This window comes from Hirundo rustica, chromosome 5 (assembly GCF_015227805.2).
Source record: "Hirundo rustica isolate bHirRus1 chromosome 5, bHirRus1.pri.v3, whole genome shotgun sequence".
NCBI classification, from domain to species: domain Eukaryota; kingdom Metazoa; phylum Chordata; class Aves; order Passeriformes; family Hirundinidae; genus Hirundo; species Hirundo rustica.
The window spans coordinates 27898593-27923988 of record NC_053454.1 but is presented as its reverse complement, the minus strand read 5'-3'; the positions used below and the strand labels follow the sequence as shown (position 1 = coordinate 27923988).

At 38.0% G+C, this 25396-nt stretch overlaps 1 protein-coding gene across 2 annotated transcripts in view; it reads right to left on the bottom strand.

Annotated features, from left to right (window-relative positions):
- The window catches only part of TRMT9B (tRNA methyltransferase 9B (putative)), a 110435-nt gene that overhangs the window by 24432 nt on the left and 60607 nt on the right, over positions 1 to 25396 (bottom strand). For both annotated transcript variants that reach the window (XM_040065471.2, XM_040065470.2), the window contains one exon: positions 3371 to 3513. In XM_040065471.2, coding sequence (XP_039921405.1) covers positions 3371 to 3396 — 26 coding nt within the window. In that variant the 5' untranslated portion in view covers positions 3397 to 3513. The remainder of the gene's footprint in view (positions 1 to 3370; positions 3514 to 25396) is intronic.

The window sequence follows — 25396 nt, the reverse complement described above, 5'->3', positions numbered from 1 at the left end:
CACTGACAGTCTCCAGTATGACCTGAAATTCAGCTTTAAAGATAAGTAAAGGTAAAAGAGGGTGAATAGTGTACTTGCACAACAGAGATTCTTGTCTGTTCCTGGGTCAAGGAAGCTACAGGCCCCTAATGCTTCTACTTCTCTTCTAAAATCATAAACTTTGCTTCCTCTATTAAGTTAATAACAATCATTGTGTCACAGAAGATCAAATTACTTGTCCAAAATCACAAGTTAAATCCATGAATAAGCCAGAGTTCAACTTAGCTTTCTAGACACTGACCCTGTCCCAGACTGCTTTAGTTATTCAATCTAGAAACAGCTTAAAACAGATTAGAACAGTGTGGTGCACATTTTTCAGAGAAATTATTTGTGCATGGTGGCAAATTTGACTCAGTGCACTCTGTTAACAGGGTCTTACCAGGCTTTTGACCAGCTGTCCCAGATGACCTGGAGGTAGTACTCTTCATTCAGATTCAGCTCTTCAAGCTCTAAAGTGTTCTTGCAGAGATTCAGGGCTTCTTTGTTCTCAACGTATTTTAGAGCTTTTCCAAGCCTTTATCTGAGGCTCTGCTCACCCCCACAGTTGCTCTCCCACCACAGTGTCACAGCAAAAGCAAAAAAAGCAACTCAGCTGTAACACTCTTTCTTTTGTCTTTCCAGGAACCTTTTCCTTTGGTTTTCTTACTGCCTTCTCTTTTGTTTAAAGAATCTTAAATCATACAAAGGCAGTTACTCATTATTCATTTTAGATTCACTATGGGTTACTTATGGTGTTGCTCATACCAACAATAAACTACTTGACCTGCATTAGTATTCTTAATGCTTATTTCGGCTGAAGTGAAACTGTGTTTCTGAAAGGGCAGATATTTACCAGGTGCATTACAAATCTAGATAGAATTCGAAAAAAATACAATTGGCTCTTCTGATAACTGAGTTACTGAGCTTGAAAGATACAATGAATGCTATCAATTTCTCATACTGTGCAGATTGTTACACACAGTTCGGAAATGGGTGAATGTGATTCAGTTCTCATGTGATTTTGGTGTATTGAGCAAGAACTTGAACACTGTGAAAACAGAACCACAAACAAATGTTTTCAAATGTTGCTAAAGCCGGTATTCTCTATTGTACTGCACAGAAAGAAATAAAGTAAGCAAGCATCCCATCAGTCCCTCCATGGAACTGATCACGTGCCATTAATTGGCAGTGCCTATGTGTCATGCTGGCAGCAGCCACGTGGGCAGTATTGAAAGATGGCATGTCCACAGTCTGCTCATATTGACAGCAGACCAAGATCCATTACAGCAAGACCATGTGCATCCTTCCTATCTTTTCCTTTCTTCAGCTGGAAGATGAGCTTAGAATAGCACTTCAAATATTGTCTTTCTCTGCTGAACTAGCTACCTGAACTATTGTGAATATGTCAGACCTCTGGTACCCTAAGCTCCTAGCAGAAACTGTTCTTCTAGGGCTGTAGAGTCCTCTCACTTTTCTCCATAGTGCCTCCTATTCTTCCCATCCATACCCATATCCTATAACTCTCAGGACTAAAAATAGTCCAAAGTGCTCATCTTGACCCAAAGCACAGAGCTCTGCTTTCTTGTCCATCAGCCCATTTCATGGGGGAAAGAGGAGGTGGCAGGGAGATTGGTCTAATTTAATTCTTCTGATCACCAAGAAGCAGAAAACATATGTGATGTGCTCCAGCAAGACCTTCTTGTCTAACCTGCACCAGAACTAGGAAAATTCTCACTTTAGCTGTGTAACAGTGAGAATTTCTATCCCAAGTAAAGAAAAATACTCTGTCTTGGCAAGAAAAGCTGTTAACATCAAAGAGTCTGAATTTGAGTTCTCATTTCTAAACTTACTCCCATGGTATTCCTCTTGCATACTCAATCCAGTGAAACGCTGAAAATGTTTCTTCTATTCCTTTGTATTTAAAAAGGGATTGATGGAAAGGAATTTTTTTGGAAGTAGTTCTTAGAGATGGCTTATAGACCCATTATATTCCAGGACCTTTGCCTTTGACCATTTTTACATTACGGTAACAAAGTGAAGTGTCTTATGCTTCATTGCAAAATGATTCTCTCTCCCTTCTTTTTTAGTTTAGTTTAGTTTTATGAAAAGATATTTGGAAAAATACGACCAAAACCCAAAGAGAACATTACTGAAAATAAATGCAAGGAAAGAACATGAGTTGAAGAGTTGCAGAGTCCTCTCAGTCTGGAAAAACAGACTTAGTAAAAAATGCACCCTTTTCTCAACCCCATAACAATTAACTCAATAACAAGTAGGAGCTTCTTAAGATCTGGGAATAACTCCTATTATTGTTATGGGTCTCCACACAGGGGGATGGGCAAATCTCTATCCATGTTTATCATAGTCTCACCAAAAACTTCTACCTCAACCACTTCATTCCAGAATCTATCTTTCTGCACCCTCCTATGAGCAAGATTCAGAAATGCAAGTAGGAGTGGAAGTGGAAGTGAGTGCTGAAGAACAATGATGTGGCATTCCAGAGACCACACCTCAAAGATCTTTCTCAAAGGCCATCTCTAACTTCAGGTAATAAATTGTTCACAAAAGAGGGTCTCCAGCCAGTGCTGTGATAGATATCTGATTAAAAGATCAGCAGGCCTTCACAATTCGGCTTTGTGGGGTTGAAGAAAAGACTGTATATCATGTACTACCCACAATCTACTCTCCTAAATCCCTGTGCTCCCCGCCAGGCCACAGAATTGCAGGTGTGCAGGTGTTGTGAAAGCACCCCAAGGCTATGCTCTGAATAGGAATTAAGTCAGTAATTAGGTCTGGGAATCTTATTCTTTTTCCATACCTAAAACTTTTTAATAACTTTCCTTTTCCTTCTCCAGAAAGGAAAAAATCTTGGGGGAAATCCTGACAAGGCTGCTGAACTGCTAGTCCAGTCCAGTTCCAGGCACAAAAGAACACTACCTCACTTTTTTTTTTCTCATCATTGTTCCAGGCATTAGCTCCCTCGCTTTACTTCTCAAGAAGCCTCATGCTGAGCACGGGGATTCACAGCATTCACAGGGGCAATAAGTACTGGGTTGCTATCCTGTTTGTATATTATGGAATTATTTCCATTTGGAAGGGAGTTGACTCTAATTTCCAGCTGGGTCACTAACAGAGGTTTTCACTTAATTGTTGACAAAGCTTTTTTTCACTTTTTATAACAAACTGTCTTTCTTAATTTCACTTGTCATCTTGAAAATATACCTTCTTTAGTTCACTAAAGCTGTAGGTTCACTTTTCCTTTGCCTCTGAAGGATCCTAATACCAGTAAATCACCCAAAATACGCAACAGAACTTTAGCAGACTTTGAAATGGTTAGCTATTTTAGACTTACCCATAGAGCTTACTTTCCAAGAACATTCAGATTTCTCCTTTGGAAGCATACTGTTGTCACCAGCAGGGAGAAATGAACATGTTCCTCCATTGATCTTGCTTGGAGCACTTAGGCCTCAAGAGAATGCCCAGCAGGAAAAGCACCTGGCATAAGGAGTAAAAAGATGTGGCTGAAATGTAGTACTCCCAAAATCTTTTAATAGAAAAGCTGTGTAAAATGTTCTTGAGCACGAGCTGACTTTAGGTTGGCATCTCTGTATTTGGACAGGAATTGCAACGAAGACCTGAATGGAAATGTCTGGTAAGGGCCAGGATGCTGAATGTTATTGCATTCAGAGGGACAGGGAGCAGGGAACTTCTTTACCTTCTCTGGATATACAGAGGAGTCGTACAATTTACACATTAAGTTGTTTGGCTTCTACCAGTTTAACCACCACCAATCACACTTGTCACATAACTGTGCACTGGTTCTGCATCCACAGTTAAGATTTTTAAAGCTTGCTAACTACATATCTGCACTTGGACAACATATACAATTCCCACTAAATCAGACAAATGGATGCTGCTGCGCCATCTGTTTGAAAATATGTTTAGTTATACAACCTAAGTTACAAGTATTTCCTTACAGATGAAAATATCTCAGCTTAGATGGCTAAAGAGTGAGGGGACTGTGCATCTGAAATATCCCCACAAGACCAGAAAATACAATGTAAGAACTGTAGAAAACCTGTGCTTTTCTGCAGAAGTGTGGAAGCCTGGCAGGATTCCTTGGGCCATCACAAATGGCACTGAAATCTAGACTTAGACTGCTGAACTGAACCTTACTGTCTTCATTTGAGTGAGTGTCTAGATATTCCTTAAGTCAATATGAGACCTACTTAGACTGGAGTTCAGAAAGCAGATCAGAGGGCAAAATATAGGGATGTTAGGATTTATGAGTCTTAACTTAAAAAAAAAAAAAAAAAGGGGGGGGGGGGGGGGAGGGGTAAGAATCACAAGACCACACTCTGTTCCCAAATTTGCACTTGCTACTAATGTCAAGTTCTCCTTGAGATTCTTGTGCTGCTTTGACAAATACTTACAATCAGACCAACCAGAAATTTGGCTGGCTTTCCTTGGCACTATATAGGCATGAACTTAAAATATTTTTGTAAACATGTAATTTGTTGGAGTTTAATACTATTTTGCAGCATTAGTAGTTCTTGTCTTACTTGTATTACTCCACAGTTTAGTTTATATTATATGTAGATAATATTTTAATAATAGACACAAACATTTATCAGAAATTTTCAGTGCTCTTCTCCAAGAGTCATGATATTTTCTCTACTTTCTGTTTGGTATTGTTACAGAGGAACTGTTTTTGCTTTGTACATGTGTCATTTGTTCATTTAACTGTATTTCTCTGTTCTACACAGACTCTCAACCCATACTCATCATCTAAGCATCTGAGTCACTCTTCAAGCATATGAGTAGTATGACGGGTATAGATCAGATTCTGCCTTGTCTATTTAGCTCATCTCTCACATTTCAACCTCTTATCTGAGTCTGGAGATCAGTTTAGTAGACACTGCAGCCCAAAAGGCCCACTACCCCAGGATGCAGGAGCTGAATTCTGCATTATGGAAGAGAGCTAGGTTGTGTCACACCTTCGAAACATATCCTCAAGACTCTGAAATCTTTCCATAAGTATTGATGACCTTATTCAGGAGTCTTGTGAGAAGGTGGTGCTCTGATGAAGATCATATAAACAAACCCTTCCAGAGCTCATGCTGGTGTGCATTCAGGGCATACAGCTGTTAAGACCAAAGGATCACTCAAGGTTGATGCAAACTACATTCTGCTCTGCGTAGGCCTAACTCAAGAAGGACTGGCTGGCTGGTCCCAGTGCAGGCAGAAGGTATTTCTGAAGTGACTGTACACAGGGGAAAGGAAACCTATTTCTGTGTTATACCTCAAGCCCCACAAGTTTATTATTATTACTCTTTTACTACTGAGACTTTTCAGGGTTCTAAAGAAAAAAAAATATATATTTCAGCAATGATTATCTGTTTGTCTGCTCTGAGGAGGAGAAGTGGCAAGTTTTGAAAGAATTTGCCTCAATCAGAGAAAAATTTTTGGTCAGCAGCAGGCAAGTCCTTCATGTAACATTCTCCACTCTTCGTGACCATTGTTACAAAGGAGATCCCTGATAACCCGTACATTCCTAGTCCAAGGCTGCCTCTAGGACACTGAAAGATAAGGAGAGACAGGGACAAGATTCTCACCTACAGTGAGGCCCTTCTAACCAACACTGCAGCCTATACGATGTTTTCACAAAGGAAGCTACATTTAGAGGCTGATTCTTGCTGCCAGAAGGGTTGGACAGTACATGCCAGTGTGGTGCTGCTTCACTGATTGCCTTTGTTTCCTCAAAGGAGATGTAAGTGCACAGTCTCAGAGCTGGTTACATTTCCTTTCAGGGATAAGAAGGCTCCATGGAGAAGGAGACAACACCAAAAATCACAAGATCATTAGCCAAGAGGATGAGACCTGCCAGTTCTGTGACAACTACAGTATCTTCTCTGAGAACTAAGGTGCAGTATCTGATACCTCCATTTACCTGCAGCTTCCTCTCATAGGAGCAGCCCCTTCTTAGTAAGAGATGCCTTAAATGACAATCAATCATGAGCTATGTATTATAGAACTGGGCACCAGATCCCTTTCTGCTCTAGGTGTATACTGTGATTGTCATGCTCACTTCTATAATAAGGAGCAATTCTTTACCATCTAGAATAAGATAAACAAACAGCTTAAATATCTTTGAATATTTGATATTTTGTTGGATGCCTGGCAGAGAACATTTGAAATATAAACATTTACATTACCCATATCAGTTATTGCTTTTTCTCTCTTATGCAAGAAAGCTTTTTTTGTAAATAGTTTAATTTTCCTTTACTTCAGCTCTTTCAAAGTTATAATACCTCTATATTAGAAGACTTTATCCCTAGGATTTCGAATTTAAGTAAAATTAAGACAATATAACTTTTTGATTTTTCCTCCAGATCACAAAAATTCTCAAACCAAATGCTTAAAGAGCTACTCCGTTTGGCAACACTTAAGCTTTTCAGTTTATTAGCTTTCTTATTCTGGGAATCTCAGATAAGTTATTTTAGCAAATTAAATCACAAAAGCACATATAAAAATTATTTATTTTGCCATCTTGGTTAAAGTTTTAAATGATGATTGGATCTCTGTTTATTTCCATTGTCAATAATTTTATTTTCTTAGGGATTTAAGAGAATACTAGCAGAATCTTTCCTTACTGGTTTCCTTGCCAATATTTTGCTATTTTAAAAAAATAGGACCTTACAGGTCCCGGTTTGTTTTCTCAATTTAAAAAAAAAAAGACACCTCTGATGGATTCAGCTCTGGTAACTTGGTATCTAAAACTCCCTGTCTGACCAGGTGACCAGGTGTATTTACCTACCTATCAGTCCATACTCTCATATGGATAGCAGGGAGAGAGAGAGACAGATAGTTGCACAAGGCATTTTGTCACACTCTTAAAAAGGTGGGATGATCTGCCTTCCAGTGGTCCCTCATACTGTCTGCTAAAACAGCAATTCAACAATTTAAATTGGAGCACTTGTTTAGTGTGCTTCAATAATGTGCTCAGATTACTCTGGTCAAGTAAGAGGAATACAGCCCCAACAAAGCTATATGATTTGAATTAAAAAGACAATGAAGTGCAAGATAACTGTTTTATAATTTTCTCAAAACCACAAAGATAGCAAAGAGCAGATGCAGGGTCAGATTTCACTACCACTCACATTTAGTAGTGCTTTCTAGTTAAGTAAGTTGTTACTGTCTACTAATCCAAACATGTTGAAAGAAATTTAGCAAAATCAGGCTGACAGTAAACGTAAATTATTGACATATTCTGTATTTGGATGATTAAAGGGAGATACCAAGTTATTCAAGTACCAAATTTAGACTCTTTGTCAATGAGAGTAGGCTACATAATACATCTGATGATGTGGACACAAGTCCCAAGTCTCCTCTGCTGTGTATAATGCCATAGGGCCAGTCCTGTTAAAATCTTTATTGATGATCTGGACAAGGGAATGAAGTGCAGTTCACAGATGACACTAAGGTGCAAAAGAGTTGATCTGGTGGAGGGCAGGAAGACTCTGCAGAGGCATCTGGACAGGATGAATTGACAAGCCATGTCCAGTGGTACGAGACTCAAAAAGGCCAAGTGCCAGGTCTTGCACTTTGGTCACAACAACCTCCTGCAATACTACATGTTTGGAGAAGAGTGGCTGAAAGCTGCCCAGTGGAAAACGACCTTGGGGTTGACAGAGGCTGAGCATGAGCCAGTTGTGCCCAGGTGACCAAGAAGGCCAATGGCACCCTGCCCTGGATCAGCAATGGTGTGGCCAGCAGGAGCAGGGCAGTGACTGTCCCCCTGTGCTGGGCACTGGTGAGGCGGTGTCTGGAGTGCTGTGCTCAGTTTTAAACCCCTCACTGCAAGAAAGACATTGAGGTGATGGAGCAAGTCCAGAGAAGGGCAAGGGAGTTGGAGAAGGGTCTGGAGCATAAGTCTTATGAGGCAGCTGTGGGTGTTCAGCCTGGAGAAAAGGAGGTTCAAGGGGATCATTATCGCTCTCTACAAACACTTGAAAGGAGGTTGTAGCAAGGTTGGGGTTGGTCTCTTTTCCCAGGTAACAAGTGAAAAGACAAGGCCTGAAGTTGCTCCAGCAGAGGTTAAAATTGAATATTAGGAAATCTTTCTCACTGAAAGAGTGGTCAAGCATTCAAACAGGCTCCTCAGGGAACTGATGGAATCACCATCCCTGGAAATGTCCAGAACATGTGTGGATGTGACACCTGGGAATATGGTTTAATTGTAAACATAGTAGTGTTGGGTTAATGGTTGGAGCCAGTCGTGGAGGTATTTTCCAACCTTAGTGATTCTGTGGTTCTATAAAAGAAAAGAACAGAAACTTGTCAAAATACGACATTCTTTGGTTGTTTCTTAGTCAGGAAGATGTCCCCTTACGAAGCAATCTACAGGTACATGAGTAATTTCACTGTAGCCAACTATGTTCACTAAGCATGATGCATCAGTTACAGAAAGAAAGAAACAAAAGAATTTCTCATCTTCTAGTAAGTTTTCAGCAAAATTTTTGAACAGAAAATTCTGAACAGAAAAGCAACCTCTGTTGTAGCTGCAAATAAAAATCACTACTTTTAAGATCAAAGACACTGAGACAACAGTTCTCTTAATAGCTTCCCCTCCCTTTGTTGGGTTCTTGGGGACAACCCCTTCTTCTACAGTTTCAGGCTGCTTTTTTTCAACCTTGCTTTCTACCGCAAATGTGTGAGGTTGCATTTTCAGGGATGACTATTACTCTTGGGATTCAAGTCTTTCATTTCAGCCCTATCTGGCAGTTGATATGTTTTTAAGTCCCTAAAGGCTCTGACATCAGTATCTAACCTTTTTGTTCACCATCTTGAGCAGAATTGGAATACAGAGGATTTAATTTACTTACCAAGGTGATCTACACTCAGAGGTAGCCCACATGCAGTATTTGAGCTAGCTCACTTAAATTCTAGTCTAGGAAACTTTGCACTGAACCTCATGGAGACTCTAGACCTAGGCACAAGCTCTCTGTGTCAGACAAGAGCATTGAAAGACAACTTTATTGAATGCCTGAATATAAGGTAAAATTTTTGAAATTATAGCATTAGATTTTCCAGAAAATTCTCTGTAGATAAAGAGCCAAATACTTCAGATTTGGAAATCTAACTCCTAGGAAAAGGTAGATTTTTTTTTTCCTAAAACCACAAACCCCATTATTCACATTTTCTGTAAGCCAGCTGAGGACAAGAGCCATGTGCTATCTTCCATGAATGCCATCATTATGTGATTAAATTTCACCATATGGATGAGCTTTGGCAGATACCAAAGTGTTAGTGCCATGAGACAGACAAATGTCTAAAAGAGCAGAGCTTTCAATGATGAGCACTGTATTTGTCTCAAGGAAGAAAACCATCTTCATTCCTAGCCAAAGCCCCTTTGCTAAGGGACATTGCCTTCTGTCTTCACACTGTTCTCTGCCAAAGTAAGGGCCAAATTTTCTATCTTGCCTCCTACCTAAGATGCGTCTTAAAGCCCACATTAGCATCTTAGTGAAAAACTAATCATTTTATAATTGATATCTAGCAATTAGATATCTACACTTCAGTTTCATTTTATTATTTCTCTAAAGTTATCTGAAAGAGTTAACAAGGCTTAAATATAAATAAAATCAGAGCCATTAATTATCTGCCTTTTTTTATAATAGATATTACGTATCCAATTTCAATGGAAAATTATCTGGAAGTGTATCTGAGACGTTCTCAATAATGTTATTGAAGTTAGTAATAGCCTTATTGGGACTGTCCAGGGAACAGAAAATAGTAATTATATTGTCTGGCTCTGACTGGCTTCATAGTACTTTACAAAAATAAAAAGCTATTGTATGTAGCCTACTTAAATCTAACACAAGAGAGCCTCATGAACAGAAATTTAGAAAAATCCTAATGCGGGCTTTGCCATTTGAAAGATCTTGGAGGCTTATTTTAAAAAAACCAATCTTTTAAGAATGTGCATTTGATTTTTTTTTTTCCCCCCCAAGCTATTCTGATTGATTTGGCATGCAGGGGAGTAATAGAACTGTAACAACTGTGATGAAGCTTTCTTGAAGAGAAACTGACATTTCTGAAAAATGGTTTTGGTGTTTTATTCTTCTTAATGTCCAATCGATTTGAACATAAATGTCATTCACTGCAGAAGACATGAAAGTCATTATACCTTTTTCTTAAACTAGTCTGGAACTGATGTGCTATTGGGATTTATTTTTCCTTAAACAAAAGAAGAAATCATGTCTTACACATTATCTGCTATTCAAGGCAAACTTCTTTTTGCCCAGTCTCAACTAAAGCAGGCAAAATTCCTAAAATTTTCCTTGATAGCCTACCTGCTGCACATACAGCATTTTCCACAGGAGAGAAGCACTGAGGAAGTTTTTAATTACCATATGCTATGGTTTGCATGTCAACAATGAGTGGGACAGCCTTTTTTATGATGCCCAAAAACTCCACAGTGAGAATTGTGACCATTACTAATTTCCGAAGCAGCTGTTTCTGAATCTGAGGAAAGAGTCTCAACAGGTTGTACTCAAAAAATCCTCTGGAATGGAGACAGAGTAAAGAAGTTAAACAGGTTATAGAAGCAGGAGATAATGAGGAAGCTGCATCTAACTCATGGAAAAAATGAACTTTACAGAGAAATATGTCTCAGTTTCTAAACCATACCTCAGGCATGAGCTATATGTTTTTGTTTCTGGGAGACAAGGATCTGCTGGAGTCTTGCTAGTGACGGAGACTACACAGCCACTTCTAAACACACAACAACGGACCAAATTTACATATTATATTAAATTATTATGTGAAAATATGAGATTTTTTTCATAGGAAAAAAATAAATATATCAGTAGTCTGTATCATCAAGTGGTCTGCATCATAAAGTTCTTGATAGTATTCCAAATATTTTTTACAATATTTCATCCAATCCTCTGTGCAGTATGTTAATTTTAAGAAATCCTAGGGTTCTCCCTCACTGGACATTGTCTGGGAATTACTAATGGGTTCATATAGAAGTTTGTAACACAACCTGGGGATTTATTGAAAGTCCTGAAAGAAGCTTCAGCAGTGCTCAAGCTAAGCAGCAAGCCAAATACCTAATAGCTACATACCACAGAGGCTCACTGCTCACCTGGTATTTTCTACAGAAGACATAAGCAAATCAATGACAATTGTGTCTGAAGGCTATCTAATGCCAATAAATATCAGTGGGTAAATGCAAAGGTCTCCCCCACAACCTCTACATAGAAGCCAACTTAGCTTTCTCAGACAATATACTGTGCTTAAAAAGAACAAACACATTTATTCTAAAATATTTTAATTACTAAAAAAAACTCTACCTTCCATCCTCATCCACATCCAATAAAACCAGAAAACCCTTTCCCTCATTTGCTGTAGAATTCTTCTCTCCTTAAGAATCTTTTACTTTTTAGCTACAAAGGGGGTGGCCAGGGTAGCTTCAGGAGTTCAGGGCATAGAACAGATGTGCATGAGGAACACTCAAGCTCAGATATGTCACAGAGTCACTCGGACATCATGGCTTTGTATTTCCCAGAACACTGACAGGGGCCACAGTACTCCCTCAAGCCTGTTCCAAGCATTAACACATCTCTGTGAAGCTAAAAAGCAAAGTGTCAAAAAACATTTTGTCATCTCCTTTCCCTTAAGGAAACTTTGTTCTTGCTCCTCTTTAAGCTTCAGGTATGTCACTACTGAATGCTCTGTTGGGAGGTCTACAAGGGCCAGCCCCGAACTCCAATTAATACTCCAAGTTGGAGCCTGGCTGAGCTTATTCAGACATCTGTGTCTCTGTGCTGCACCTCCCAGTATGCCTGACTGTGAGTAGATGTTTGACCAGCAAGAAGCCAGCTAGCATCCAGCTTGGTTCCCAGTTCAGGCTCTGCTCCAGCTCAGAGCATCTGTCTACTCCAGATGAGTCGTCCCTCAAAGCAGAACAGCTGTACTCTCATGACTGTCATCTCAACTAAAGCACCTGCACAGACACTGCAAGCCAAACTAGCAGGGAATATCAGAGACAACTGTAACACAGCATTTCATCTCAGCTCCTTATTGTCACATGTTTCTGACATATACATCCCTAAAAAGAACTGGCCTGAGGCTACATTATGGGATTTAGGTCCCCTTTCTGGTTGTTTTTACTCACTATACAGAAATAACAGTTTCTTAGCTTTTCTCAAATATGTCTGTGTCACAAAATGTCAGTTTCCTCCCACAGATCTAAGAGCAACTTCCCAGTCAAAGTGAGGGAATACATAAATAGAAATTAAATACTGTATTGGGCTTCAGAACACCTTCACTGAAGGCGTGGGCAGGAGGCAGCAGATTCCTTCCTACTGCTTCTCCAAAATGTCACACTACACTCCTGATTAATGTACAGCAGTCCTACAATACATGTGGCACAAAGCCACATGTAATGACCAGGGGAAAATATAATATTCCAACATCAAAATACATTAGAAAATATTTTTCTGATTTTTGTATTTGAAAGAATTAAGGAGCTGTGGAATTAAGCTTTGAAAGCCTAGATTTATGCTTTGCTCCTCTTCAACCACTCTGAAGTCATAACTACCAACACCAGAAAAAAACCTATCAACTTTATAAGACTAAAAAGTTTCAGAGTCCTGAAATTAGCTCTGTAACGGTTGAATGATAGTCATTGTTAAGTGAAGCCACTCATGTGCATGAAGATTTTCATGTGGGTATATTTTGCAGAATGCCATTTTTTTGAGGCATCGTAGGGAATAAGCATCTCCTGTTAAAATCCTTTTAAGCAGCTGTGTGAATGGATGCTAACATGATTGGAAGACCATTCCTCCATGAATTATCTTCAGCCTTCTGCAAAACAGAAATGCTATTACAAGAAGACAGTGAAAACGAGTAATTAGACCTTGAGCTGCAGGTGATAGGCACTGAGAAACATTTGGATATCTTTCTGAAGGATGCATCATAATCAATGATGCCTTCCTGGGGAAAAAGGTGATTCTTGCAAAATAATTGTAACTACAATAATCTTAGAGTTATTGTTTCTTACATTACTGTGATTCTCCCACATGAGTTTTGAAAATATCCAGTATTCAACTCAGTTATGGAAATTTCCCTTTAGATGGCAATCTTTAAGAGATTTCAAGGGAAGAGAGGGTTTCTGAAGTCTGTAATTACAAACATTTTGCCACACAGCCCTTCCTTAGTTGTGTTGCTTAATTTCAAGGCTCAATGCTGCTATTATCAACTAAATTACATATTGTACCCGTAATAAAACCAAATAGATTCTTCTGGAATCGAGATACTTATGCACATTAAAATTATCTAGTGTCTTTGTTCTCATTATCCCAACATGGCTCCCTTAGGCACCCAGGTAATGAGTAGAAATGAGGCCTAATGTCTGATATTCCAGTGAGTTAATCCTGCTTATACAGCACCTGTATTCCTACCTATCCCACTGTAAACCTGAGAGAACTGTACTGAGAACATTGGGGTAAATATGTGTGTGTTTCTGCATTTGACAGGCATTTTGCCTTTGTCATACAAAGGCAATACAAATTACAAATACGTTTTGTGCTGTAGACAAATAAGTGTTACTGTTTCTGACTTACTGCCCAGAGTTCCATGACAAAAAAAAAAAAAAAAAAAAAAAAAAAAAAAAAAAAAAAAAAAAGTTAAAAGAGCCATCTACCACACACAAGTTTTGATATTAAACTTAGTCACTTATTTGTGTTTATGTAAATAAGGATATTCAATAATTATCATAACTCCTTGAAACCCCCATGGCTTCTCTGGGTTTTTTTTTTGATACATTAAAATTTTGGTGATACCCCTAAAAACAAAAATCAAGGAGAACCCAGAGTACAGTATAATTTTTGCTTAAAGCTTAAAGAATGAGTTCATTTTACATAGACTTCCAAGGAGACGTCAGAGAAATTTAATGAACAGAATATTTCCAAATGCTGCAACCACTGACAGAAAATTCCAAAATAAATAAAGGGATCACTCATTGCTACTGTAGCTCCTTGGCTGTCATAAAAATAATGGTTCAATAATCAGGCTCGAATTTGGGGATCAGGAATTTCCCTACACTAGTCAGGCTCACAAAACTTCTCTGTATCAGCCTACATTTGGATCAAAGTACTCTCAGGCAGCACCCTGGGGTCAGCAGTATTTCTAAATGTGTCTTGAATAACAACTCCAGAAATTGTATCAAATTGAAATAAGAATTTGGATTTTTTCTTTTTTTTTTATTTTTTTTTTTTCTTGCAAGTTTGGCATTATCTGGCAAAAGCAAACTGCATCTTCAGTGCACATGTCCACCTCTGCATGAGGCAAAATAAACAGCTTTCTGTGGAACCCAAAGGCAAGCTGATTTGTCTCTTAAATTGCCTACTTGCACTTTGAAAAGAATAAATTCTTTTACTTGGATAAACTATGATTAGTACAAGATTGAAGATCAGCAGGAGAAATATCTTTAAATACATTAATATGATTAAAAATATAATCATTACTTTTATTGTTACCTAAAACAATAGCCATCCTAATATGCTAACAGACAGTTTTCAATCTAGATAGTTTCTGGATGTGTGGACCATTATAGTTTTTCAACTGAAGCTCAAACACCTTTAAAAATATTTTATGGTATAGTGTTCAGAGTCCACAAGTAATCTGATCACAGCCCTATGGACACCACAGGCTAAGCTTGTGTTTCTATGTTTCTAACAAGCCCTATTACTTCTCTAACAAGCCCTATTACATCTGTTTTGCAAAATATCATACTTCATAAAGCACCCACTTCATTGCAAAAGTTTATCACCCACACTGATCAAAATCTGATTACAGGTTTGCTTGGTTTTTATTCCCAGATGCTGGGGTTTGTGGTGTAATTTTTTTAGACTGAAAGATAATATTACTACCTGATGATATTTTCCTGGAACTTATGTACCATAATCAAGCCACATCACAGTTATCTTATAATCTTTAATTATGCCATTATAAAACATTTTCTCTAATGTTCAAATAACTGTTGCAGTTCTTCTCTGAGGCCTCACTATTTTTTTCACTGCAACTACTGCAATTCCACTGTCAGTTTACAACCATTTTAGCAGTCAGGTAGATTTTATTGACTTAACTTACCTGAACTTTCTCATGAGTCTGCTGATGGCAAAACTCTCCTGAACTATGTCAAAGCTGTTCATAGTCAGAGTTCACTATGTGCTGACCATTGCAATCCATTTGCCTATTTACACATTCTCCCAAATAATCAAAAGATTTGCAGTTCAGACCAATCCCCATGATTATGAATCCCATCTCCACCTAGAAAATCTCAAACTATTTAATGAGTGATTCCTGTCTCAAATATTCATCCTCCGTGAGTTCTCCATAACTGACAACCTTGAGCTTGAATATATGAAGATTCGGTTTTGCAGCTAGACTGAAGAGAAATGCTTCTGTACTGCTGTGGCACCATCATCAGAGATACAGCTTCTTGTATCTCTTACATTGCCCAGCTGCGATTTCTGTTCTGAGGTGTCAGTGTAGTTTTGTGTAAAGACTTTAACAGCATCAGTAAATGTTTATTGTCCCCAAACCCTTTAGTTGCTATGTCCCATATGGTGAAATTAATGCCACACATTAATTGCGGACTTGTTTTGAATTAGTCCTTGTAACATTTCATTGGTCTCCCTTGTATTTTAAGATCATGAAAAATAGTTTTGGCAGTCTGTCATTGGACATATGTACCAGCATATTTAGCAGATGGCATAACCTAGATGAGCCTGCTGCAGCATTATTTTTATGTTGATTTCCTAACAGCACCCTAAGATTTTACTGTTCAGGATTTTGTTCTGCCAGCAATGGAGAATGCACAGTTTGTTTGTTATCAGTAAGGTAGAGAGGTAAGTCCTTATATAAGGCTACAGGACATTAGATTTTACTCTGATCTAAAAGGTTGGCATTACTTGCTTGGATGTCATTACCTTCCAAAATTAACTTATTGTCTCCTGGCAACCAAACTGCTCTTGCTAGAATGCCAAAAAGCATTCTGCAGTGACCCAGCAAAGGAGGTGATACTAATTTTCTTTACTTCCATCTTGAACAAAGGCCAGTGGAAGTAGTGTAACTACTTCTTCAAATTTTTTTTTTCTCTCTCACGAAGAAAATTGCTGAAAGTGTTACACAGTTTCTACTGTATTATAACACAGAGGAAGATCTCTTCCTCTGGCTCTGTATCAAATGATATAATGTAATATGGCTAATTGTGTATCCTACTAACTGTACTAATCTCACCAACACCTGCTGCAACATGGGATGAGCCTTGCTGTTATCCCACTTCCTTCAAACTGGCGTTTCAGAGTATGTCCCAGTAAGTTTTCTCTCTTCAGTACCCATATATGTTGTCATCACCTTACTGACCAGAATCTCCAGTACATTGGTAACAAAGTACATTCAATGTCTAGTAGACCTAGAAGGCTAGTTAAAACTGATGATGATGGCAGGCAGATGATCCCAGGAGACAAGGAGAAGGGCAGAAAATGGAAATCATCTTCGTTGATTCTCTTGACAGTGTTTTGGAACGTGTCTCCATTTTTGGTTGGCCATTTTTGATAATTCTCTCTGTTGTGCTCTCCAAATCAGAAACAGCTGCACTGTTAAATAGCCAAATGCTGTTGAAACTGCTGCTTTCTGCTGCTCTGTAAAGTCTTAGAGAACAAATCAAGCTGATGAATATGTCAGTAGTGTTTATGTATAATTTAATTTCATTGCCAAGAATAAGACTTGAGGCTTTTTAACAGTCTCACAGTCTTGCACCTTGACTATTTTCTTCTGCTGTCAAAGAGAGGGGAATTGAAATTTTCTCTTCTGCAACAAAAACTTAAAACATTGGTACACTTACACACATGCACAAAATGTACAAAACTGTAAGAAGTTAATTATATGCACAAAAGCTTGAACTGAGCAAGCAGTTACCCAGTTTTCTGAGATCAGCTTGTTGAGCTCATACCCTAAGGCTCTGCCATAGATCACAAGGTGCTACGGATCAGAATAAAATTTTCAGTATCAATATTAAACTTCTCTCTGTTTATCTCTCATGCATAAAAATAGCTGTAGCTTCCAGGGCTGACTTAATAGCTCCGTCAAAGGACCGTTCACACTTTCCAGCAATCCTATTAATATAGAAGACATTAAATTCTATTGCTAAGTAACTGGAGGTACATCAGCTGAAAACATAACGCCTCAGTGCTAGAGAAGATAAACATCAAAATACATATCAGAGTGTGATAGAAATAAGCACATCATTTAACAAATATTTTCCACAGAGGAAAATCTACTAAAAGGCTACAGAAAGATATTTCTATAACTTGTCACAAGTTCACTATCAAAATCCAGTCTCTATTGCTGAACTTCCTCTTCTTTTCCAGTAAATAAATGAATGGACAAAACACATGCACATCCTGAGGACCTTTGAAAGAACAATTTCTTTTTAGGGGGGTCTACATATTAACTATAAACTTTAGCATATCCAAAAATATTAGTTTGCAATGTAAGTAGGAAATTCTAGTCTTGCTAACCTTGATGAATTTCTTGGGAATCCAATTTGGAGCACTAATGACAGCTTCAAGGATCAGTTTCAATAATCAGTTTGCACATAGAAAATTTGAAGCTTTAATATTATATTTCCTTTAACAGAGTTGTCAAGAGCAATCAAGATGCAGACATTGTTGCTCGGTTAGTACATCATATGAGGATCACCCAAATTCCAAGACACTCCCTTCATAGTACACGAAGACACTATTCAGTGATTGAGGCTGCACTTCCACAGAAGCAAGGTCAGAAACATGCACAGGCTTGTATTCTAACTGTGGGACTATGAGCAGGAGGAAGCAGTCAGTTGTTAGGGCAGCACGAAATGCCAAAATGGCTTTCCCTATCCCTTCTGAGGGCTCACCAACCACACCATGCTGACCTAGAACAGTTTATAAAAGAAGATTATTGAGAGAGCCACTGCTGAGTACAGTTTAAAACATGATTTACTTCTTGGTGCATTGTTCATATGACTATGCTGCAAGAGATATTTTCTGCTGCACTGCTACCTGAGGTTGTTTTCTTCCACCGGAACCCCAGCCAGCCTGCCAGGGAACATTGCCACCACGCAGTATGGGGGATGCAGTGGAATACCTGAGCTGGCAGGCACAGACAGAATGTGTTCACACCACAGGGAGACACCTCCAAGCCCACCCAGGCCAGGAGCTCAGCAGCCGTGCCGGTGCGCAGCGACACAAGGTGAGCCTGTGCTCAGACACAGCCTGAGGACTCGCACTGAAAATACGGCACAGAAACAGAATGTGCTCTATTTACATAATAGTCTTCCCACTAAGGCAGTCACAAAGACCTCATAAATAACTGTTTGTCTTTCCTATGTGTCAGGTTCCCCAAAGTCAATTCTATATGCAAAACTGCCATTCAGGAACAGAACAATCCGAATCTTTGGAAAGCCACATGAAGCCTTTAAAAAGACAAGCTATTCTAATATTTTATTAGTAGTTAAAAGCAAATCTGGGGAGATGAACACTGCAACCATCCCTTACCTGCAGTTGTCAAGGTAACAGCTGCTTTAGCATTAATGCCCAAAAGATAGTTTGTCTTTCATCACAAACACAACAAACATTACATGTATTCATCAGCTGGCTACTCACCAGCCTCTTCTTTATTGGTGCTCTTCCCACGATACTTATTCTACCAGCTTTTTATGAGCAGTGGCCCCAAATCAGGAGGGATTTTTTAAATTGCATGTTTATACATTATTTATTTACTTTTCAGCAGGCATATAATTATTGCCAACTCACCTCTCAATTACCTTATCCACAATGGTTCATTTGTCTTCCAAGACAAATACTACTACCTCTTTAATTTAATTCTGTGAAAATACATTGCTTATCTTTATCTTGAGAAATTTTAATGAACTACTCCTGTATTTCCAAAATATCTACCTCTTTTTTTTTTTTTCTTCCCTATGTTGTACAGACCTAAATGAGGGCATCAGGTCTTCTCTTAAAGCAGGAAAAATTTCCCCCAAGAAAGATTTCCCTCACGAAGAAATTTTACTTGCTCTTAGCATTTTCCAAACATCTTACAGGGAATAATCCTAAAGACTGAACAGAAATTTAGAGGGAATTGCCTAGTAAACAATGAAATATTTTCTGTATAAATATTAAAAGGGCACCTCTGGTTCACAGACTTTGTTGTGCATAAAGGAAAATCATTCCTCAGACATACTGGCAGTTGGTGTGAACTCTGATGACAAAAAAAGCAGCCTCTAGGAACTCCAGTTCATTTGTTATAGACATCAAAAAGCTTAGCATTTTTCATCTCTTTATTTTATGCCTCTCCTGTACGGATCATCTGTTAATCTTGAACAGCAATGCCATTTTAAAAATTGACAGTGATATTCAGTGATGAAATCCAGCAGCCTTGTGACCTTGCTTCTTGTTACACCACCTCAAAAGAATGCATTAAACTTGCTCTATATACAATATCATCCAATATCAGTCCCAAAGAAAGGGAACACCATAATTTATTTTTTTTCTAAGACTACATTCAGGAGAAATACATTACTTCTGTAAGCCAGAACAAAAGGTGCTAAAGGAGTATTTTTGACAAGAAAAAGTCAATCATGGGAAATATCAGCCTTAGGACATGTGGCATTTTTGCCTCATCTAGGTGAATTTCACAAAGTAATTCCTTATTTCGACACCCAACTGAGAAAAGTAAATGTTCAGGAGATTCTAGCATTAAATCTTCTTGTCATTGCACTTGGACTATCCTATGTAAGCTGCAATCCTGTATTCACTTGGAAGTTACTGGCTCTCTGTTTCAGAATAAAAAATTATGTGACTAATGTCAGGGCTCCAGTTTAAAAACTTCCACTGAATGTTTGAAAATATCTCATGTAAACCCATTACATAATCACAGCAAAAGATGGATTTTTACTCATATACTTTTTATACAAATCAGTGCTCTCAAAATATTTTCTGTTTCCCTCTCTTTACCCAAGAAAACAAAACCTGAACCTGGAAGAATACTTTTTTTTCCCCCCTTAAATCTAATTGCTCAATTAGCTCTAATAGTTGGACAGAACTCATATCACTTTCCTGCTACTCAGGCTTCACAACCATTATACTGACATGACTTCATGTGAAAGAAGGCAACAGTTACAATGTCCCCAATATGGAAAAAATTAATATATTTTATAATTTATTTTATGAATGTGATTATCTGAAACATGAACTTGAAAGGATGATACTTATTTGTGAGAATACAAATGCTTTGTTTGTAAAACAATATTGAGTAAGCCTTAGTGACATACTGATACATTTTTGAAATTATGGCAGATTCTTATGAATTATACCTGAGGATATCACACCAATATTTCTACTGCTTATAGCTATTTCTATAATTAATTATCTCCTCTTTTAATTTGATCTTAAAGAAGAAAAATTGAGGAAGTTGTATGAATTTCAGACTATGAGAGAAAAGGCAAAAACATTTTACGGTGTTCTAAAGGTAAACCTGCTTGGGAAACTAACTTTCATAGCCCAGTTCAGCATTATGTGGTAACTCTTCCATGTAGACTATCTTGGAGTACACTAACAAGAGGCTATCTCATGCGATAGCACTTTTAATGACTTATTCTCTGAGTTAACACTTTCAGTTATTTACTCACAGGGTTAATATTGCTCCAACAGGAACTCAGCCTGTGAATACAATATCCAAACCAGCCTGCTGTGCTGTGTGCAGGATTGTATTTCTGGGCACTGATGTTAGCAAGGAACAGCTCATTTACTACCTCGTAAATCATTATAAGGGGACTTTCCATTTGCAAGACAGCCTTCACTTTTAAACAGATATTCAGATACTGTGGTTACGAGCTTTGCATAAACCTCTAGCTAAATAATATTTCATTTCTTTTATGCTAGCTTATCATGAAGACAAAATTCTGCTTCAATTCCTTTATTAGTAAGAATATCCCTATGCTCCCAGCTGTTTTATCTAGAGCACTGAGGAGAAAAAAGGAGCCAATTCCTCCTCATCAAATTTACATGACTTCTGAATATGCCTCTGGGTGACACATTTAACAAGACAAGAACAAGATATATGGTATCATTCTTCACAGGACAGTCCTCATTAAGTAAGTTGAATATATTAAGTACCCAGATGAGTTACATTGAACAAGACAGTGCCCTTTAAAACTGGAAAATAGGTTCCTTCAATAAAAAATATAATTAATTCAGCCTTCATTGTATTAGCTTGGTCTCTGAACAGGTCTAAATCTGGAAATTTCTTACGATCTGCCACTACTACTCTAACTACAACAAGCTACAATTATCACAGAAAAGCAGTTATGATGTCAGAGGGCATGGTCACAAAATATTGAGAGCAAAATAGGGAGTAGAGGGGATGAGTTCAGGGCTGTAAAATCACATGCTGTCACATCAACTGGAAGCTGAGCTTTCTCATAAATCCCAGCCTGTCCGTAGTGCCAGATATTTGTTTTCTTCAAGTAATTACATATTCTCTTTACAGAAAAAAAGCGAAGTCAGGGTTAGGGTAAAAAAAAAAAAAATTGCTTTAAAAATACCCATCATATTAGCTACCAAAAAAGAGAGCTCAAAACGAGTTCTCCCAAAAAGGCATGATTCCTGGGCAGGTAGTGCTTCAGTGGGACTTCAGAGAAGAGATGTGAGTAGAACTTGAAAAGGAAGAAAGGATGAAAACTCTTCTAAGGATCAAAGATAGTATACCAGGAGGTAAAAAACCCAAGAACACTCAAAAAAGTAGATAAAATAAGAAAATAAGCCCACTAACTATGAAGAAATTCAGTCCCGTGTGATTATCCTGATTAGAGTAGGCAGGATGTCTGCATCACAGAGCATCTGAGTTCCAGGATCTACCCAGCCTAGCAACAGATTCTTCAGTTTAAGTCCCTGCACAATTGCAACCTCACTGTGTCCACTCTATGGGGACATTAAATGAGTTAAATCAACAACATAAGAACTATTTACCTACCTGGAAAAATGATAAAGAAGGCTGTTGGAATATTTGCAAATTTTTAGATAATGTGAACCTGCTTTAACCTGAGCTAACAATATGCTTGGTGTAGCCCAGCTGGAGACTTAAACAATGCTGAGAGCATTTTCATGTAGAGAAGAACTTATGGAAGGGACAGCATTACAGAATCAACAGCTTGTGACAGTAAGGACGTGAAATGACATATGCATACACAACAGTATTTGATTAACTGTTATTTATAGACAATCATTTTACCATTAATGCTTACTTATTATAATTATCTTTGAATTAATTTATATGTGCTTCCTTTTTCTAATCTTTATGTACACTGTATTGTCCATCCTAAATTTCCCATCACAGTGCCTATGATTTTAGCTATTTTCTATAACTAAAGAAGAAACAGAGCACACGGGATGAAACTAGAAACCCTACATTTGTCTGCTCCTTTTGTGGGAAGAACAACATTTTGCCTTTGTCTGAATGACAGTTCCTAAATCATTAGATACAGCCTTAAAGAGCAGAGAGTGATTCCATATATCAAGAATCATTTAATTCAAAAATGTGAATCCCCTAAAGGATTTTATGCTTGGAGTTTGCAGGTCACTGGTGATAGAAAGAATAAATAGAAGTGACATTAGACACCCACACACTTCTACCAAATTCCTATCCAATATATTATCAGGAGATTTGGATTGTAAACCAGTAATTTGATGTTATTAAAATCCTAGCCCACAAAAGCAAAGTGAATTTTATAAGCTTAGTAATATATTCCTACTGCCATTTTTAACTTCATAGTAATAGCGGCCTCTCGTGTGATACACAAACATTAACTGGCATCAGTGGCCTATGAAATGTCCTGGTTGATACTGCTAACAGTCTTGTAGGCTATTGTTCCCTAACAGCTTAGACTACCATAGAAGCCAAAGGCCCCAGCTAACATCAGGAGCCTTTTTGCTAGATACTGAGCAAACGTCTCCTGTTCTGAAGAATGTATAAGCTGAAAAATGAGAGATGCTCAATGAGGGTTCAAACGGGAAAGGTATAATGCAATGTTTACAAATCATTACTGATATGTTAAAAGGTCGCAAATATTCATATTTGCTCCTTTAGCTGCCATTAAAGCATTAAAGCATTCATTAAAGCAGAAACATTTGAAAACCAAACTTGTTTCTTGCCCTATGTAATATTAGTTAATTTGGTTTTCTTCAATTTGATTGAAAAATATAAACAGTTTAATTTCATTTTTGCTTTGGCATAATGCTATCCTGTCTAAAGCATGACAGCAGAAAATTTACTTTAAGATATTTTCATCAAAAATGAAGAGTCCTTTGGGAAGATGTTTATATACATAGAAGTGCAATGAACCTGTACTGACTACTTTGTGACAATGGTGAAAGGTAGGACATATTTTGTAAAAAAAAATACTTTGCTGAAGCAGGATTTAAATTGTATTATGCTAATAAATTAACTAATTAATTCACAAATGCCAGCTAGTTCCATATACCTTTTTCTTTCCCTTAGTGTAAACTTAAGGTGACCCCAAATTGTCCAAATCATGATACTAGACAGTTTTTCGTGGGCTGACGTCACAAATCTGATGAATTCACTACTCCAGGTTTGAATACTTTAAGCATTTTTATTTGTAGGGTTATTTTTCACTTTGGTCAGCTCACCTGTATTATGTAAAATAAGTGTCATGATGAATTACATTCTTCAACAGATTAAAGAATCTGTATTATATACAATACTCTGATAGCACTACATAAACACTTCCTCAGTAATCACTCCTAATGGCTGCAAGATTAAGAATCTACTTCCATAGTAGATTTCCAGTTTCTGTGTTATCTAAACATCACTTCCACTTTTTCAGGCACTCAAAAGGTGAAATACAGCTTTTAATAATGTTTAATGAATAATCAATTCCTCTAAGGAGGCTAGAGTAATTTCTAAACTATCTTTATTCACTGGAATAAGCCAGAAATTACCTTTTTTTTTAGCTTGATTATAAAATCCACAATTATTTTACTTTAAAATACTAAGATTTTTAAGGTTTCATAATTAAAATAATTACCATGTTATGTATGCTGGCTTGAAGGCAAAAACCAGCAAGAGACTCCAAGTCAGAAAAACCAATTTAATAGGAGAGAAAAAAAGGTAAAAAAAAATAAAATAAAACACCTGCAATAGTACAAAGATCACTGACAGAGTCAGAATACAGCCTGAAACCGTGGTGGTAGCAGTCCAGATGAAGTGGTCTTGTTGAAGCAGTGTTCCCACAGAAAGGTCTGGTAGCTCTTGTCCTCTGGGAATCCAGTGGGTAAGGCTGCCTGTGCTGTCCCAAATCCCAGATTATATCCAGGTGGGAATGCTTCGCTCCTCCCCCTGGGCAGAGCATCTCACAATGGGCTGATATAATTTTATCAGTCTTGTAATGGGTCCTTGATTGCCCATTAAACAGAGATAGCTCCTAGAGGGAGTTACCTTTGGGTCATGCAGCAGGGCATTGATGGGCCATTAACAGAAGATAGTCTGGAGGGAGGGGGCAAGGGAAACACTGCCCAACCTAGCTTCAACAGCTCATGGAGATGGTGATAGAATACATACTTTGGGCACATCTTACATTGTAACCTAGGACAAATAATAACTGCAAAAAATAATGGTTTGTAATTAATAATAACTAATCACATACTTTTAATTGATAAAATAATGAAATGTGGTGGTCTTACTACTATATTAATTTCCTCTGAGTGAAAAAAATTAGGCTCCTTTACATGGTAAGGTGGTAGTCTGACTGGAGGTATTGAGCAGCTGCCCCAGCAGGGTTCTGGAGGATGCTCTGGCAGCTGGACTGTCATGTCCATTATGGTCACTGCTGCCTCCAGCCTTGCACAGGCCAAGGCCACCCACTCCCACAGCCATGGCACAGGTCAGATCACCTGCAGTCAGAGCACAGTTGGTGGAGGGGGAAGGAATTATTATCCACTGGCTGAAGAATAACCACTACTGGGGCATTAGTCTCTAAATGCAAGGTCACTGCATGGTCCTGAGTGATGAGCTGGCAGTAGTTCTTGAGCCACAGAATACTCATTTTAACATATCCATCTTGTCCCAGAAATTGGTCAGTTTGATGCCAAGACATCTTATTACACCTCTTGACTCAATCCGTGGCACAAACAGCTTTGTGCCAGTAAATTCACTGCCAGGATCATCACACTGGAGCTGTATTAAGCAATTTACCATCAGGGTATGCCCTGTGTGGGCTCTCAAACATCAGAGCCTTCTG